This window comes from Echinops telfairi, unplaced genomic scaffold (genome assembly GCF_000313985.2).
Source record: "Echinops telfairi isolate 266 unplaced genomic scaffold, ASM31398v2 ScPeMD7_655;HRSCAF=1070, whole genome shotgun sequence".
Taxonomy (NCBI): Eukaryota; Metazoa; Chordata; class Mammalia; order Afrosoricida; family Tenrecidae; genus Echinops; species Echinops telfairi.
In genome coordinates this window covers 23,320,278-23,323,274 of record NW_022104553.1, presented here as the reverse complement: position 1 = coordinate 23,323,274, position 2,997 = coordinate 23,320,278, and the positions used below count along the sequence as shown (strand labels likewise).

Sequence of the window (2,997 nt, the reverse complement as noted above, 5' to 3'; positions counted from 1 at the left end):
AAGCACCTTGCAGGTAAGTCCTGGCAGTCTGCTCCCATACGGTCACAGCCGTGGAAAGCCCTTTGCTCAGAGCGCAGCTGCACCCCGAGAGACCCGGGACGGCAAGGCGGCAGCTGGTGTCTCCAGCCCCATCACTGACATGCCTCCCTCTCGCTGGGACTCGAAGCAATAAAAACATAGGAAGGGAGAGAAGGCAGACCCAGGGCTGAATTTGACTGTGTGGTCAGAGAAAAGACTAGCAGCCTCCCCGACAACCCCCGCCTGGCCCTGGGAAACTGGGGCCGGAACTCCGATAAGAAATGGGATTTCTGATGACATGGCGATGTCCTTGGTCATTTGGCATTCTTGGGGACAACTGGGCCCCTCGTTCAGTGATCTTTCCATACACAGGATCTTCCTTCTGAATATTGATCTATCAAACCTGCCCCCCCCCACCCTGATCCCCAATGCAGGGAAAGTTTATGACTTGCAGTTTAAACTCAGCACTGCTGCACGCACCCTCTCCCCTTTAAGAGGTCCTGGATGGAGTAGGGGTAACTCACTGGGCTGCTAGCCTCAACATCCGCAGTTCAAAACCACCAGCTGCCCGGAGGGTTTCTACTCCTGTAAAGAGTCACAGTCCCGGAACCCCACAGGGGCAGTTCTGCCCTGTCCTGTAGAGTCGCTGTGAGTCGGGATGGGTCCAGTGGTAGGGGGTCTGGTTGGGTTTTTTGGAAGGGGACTTGGTTCTTTCTCCACAAGAGCTGGCACCAGGTAGACAGTGACTGAGCTTCCAGAACCTTCTCAACGAGACATCATCTTCACAAACTCTGCCAAGAAAAGTCCCGGGTGAGATGCATATTCACCCACCCGCCCTACCCCACCTCCCACAGCCCTGGGTGGAACAAGCAGTTCCTATAGCCAGCTGTTCAGTGAAGGCCGAGCCTACCTGGAGGCTCCTTGGAAGAAAGGCCTGGCGATCTACTTCCCCAAATAAGCCAGTGAGGAGCTCTACGTCACAACGGTGGAAGAGCGCAGGACTGAGCGGAGTCGTGTTCTGCGAGACATGGGGTCACCCTCGGAAATCCTATGAGCTGTCTTCTCTGACACCCATGGGTCACAGCTGGCTGGGTGGCAACTGGTGTGTGTGTATGTGTGTGTGCACATGTCTGTGTGTATGTGTTATAAGTGTGTATGTAGATGTGTATATGTGTGTGTATGTGTGTCTATATGGCTATGTACGTGTAATAAATGTGTATGTAGATGTGTGTATGTGTACGTGTGTATATGTGTACGTATGTATATGTGTGCATATGTATGTGTGTTTCTATGTATATGCATATGTATGTGTGTGCATGTTAAAGAACGTATACGTGTGTATAGATGTATATATGTGTGTGTGCCTGTGCATATGTATGTGTGTATTTGTGTATATGTGTGTTGCATATGTATGTGTGCATATGTATTCATGTGTGTGTGGATATAGGCATGTGTGTCTATGTGTGTGTTGATGCATGTGGGTGTTTTGTTTTAGTTTATTGGTTAGTTTCTGTAAACTTTGGAAGAGAGGCATCGTCCTCACCCTATTTTTCAGCGGTGGACACAGGGGCTCAGAGAAAGTCAGTGACCGTGAGACGACCACATCCTTGGTAAGAAGCATCAGGAATTTGGACCCTGTGGCTCTGCCCCCAGAGTGCCTGCTTCCCTGCCAGGGAATAGTTTGTCCCTGTCATCAGGGTGCCCTGAACGAGGCCGGGATGAGAGAGCCGAGAGTGGGTTCTGGGTGTGAGTACGAATGGGCACGGAGCGCGCGCATGTGCGCGCGCGCGCGTGCGCGCGCGGGCTCCGAGGGGCGGTTGTGGTTGGTGCCGTCAAGTCAATACAGACGCATTCCAACCATCCAGCCCAACCGAATCCGTGGCCATCGCGTCGATTCGGACTCGTAGCGACCTTATAGGGCGGGGGCGGGGGAGCTCCTCCTCTGGGTTTCTGGGTCTGTAAAACCTTGATTGACAGGAGGTGGGTTTGAACTGCCGACCTTGTAATTAGCAGCCCGGGGCTTAACCCCACTCATGGCAACGCCCCCTGATGGAGTCCAGCTGACCCATGGGTTTCAAGGCTTCCTCCTGGTGGGGCAGTGGGTACGAGTTGGGTGGCTAACCAGAAAGCCAGTGGTTGAAAACCACTCACTACCCTACAGAAGAACAATGTGGCTTTCAGCTCCGGGAAAGAGTTACAGCCTTGAAAACTCACAAGGGCAGTTCTACCCTGTCCTGGAGGAAGCAGAACACCAGGACTTTCTTCCGGGGCCCTGTGGGCAGGTCTGACCATTTGCACCACACAGCGACTTCAAAGGGATGGAGCAGACACTTCCCAGAAGCGGAGGTAAGAGGGAGAAACGCTTAAACCAAGCTCACTGCCCTTGAGTCTATCCGACTCCTGGCGACCCGATAGGACAGGGTGGAACTGCCCCTGGGGGTTCCCAGACGGTCGCTCCTTACAGAATTGCAAAGGCCTGTCTTTCTCCGGAGGAGAGAGACTCAAACATCAAACAAACTCACTGCCAGCCAGTCAGTTTTGACTCTTAGAGACCCTACAGGATGGGGTAGATATGCCCCTGTGACCAGGCTGTGACTCTTCTGGGGAATCGAGAGCCTCGTCTCCCTCCCAGGGAGCTGTCTGGTGGTTTCAAACCGCTGACCTTGCGGTTAGCAGCCCAAAGTGTAACCACAGGCCCCCATCAGGGGAGAACGTTGGAGGTGGATTCCCAGTCGTGGCTGCCCCTTTATAACTTCACCTTCGAAGTCCACGGTGCCGTCCCCGTTCATGTCGGCCTCCTGGACCACCTCGGAGATCTCCCGGGACGTGAGCCTTTCTCCCAGAAGCCTCTGCATCGCCTGCTGCAGCTCCCCCAGTGTGATCTCCCCGTCCCCGTTGGTGTCGAACTGCGTGGGAGCGGAGGGGACCGTGTCAACGACGATGGTGGTGACGGCGAAAAAGAATCCCCGCCTCTGTTTC

General features: G+C 54.2%; 1 protein-coding gene across 1 annotated transcript in view; it reads right to left on the bottom strand.

The window, feature by feature from the left end:
• Window positions 1–783: 783 nt before the first annotated feature.
• Window positions 784–2,997, bottom strand: part of CABP5 (calcium binding protein 5) — a 14,270-nt gene continuing 12,056 nt past the window's right edge. The window contains exons 4-5 of the mRNA XM_004710626.1: window positions 2,777–2,924; window positions 784–809 (exon numbers count right to left, since the gene is read on the bottom strand). Of these exons, the coding sequence (XP_004710683.1) occupies window positions 784–809; window positions 2,777–2,924 (174 nt within the window). The remainder of the gene's footprint in view (window positions 810–2,776; window positions 2,925–2,997) is intronic.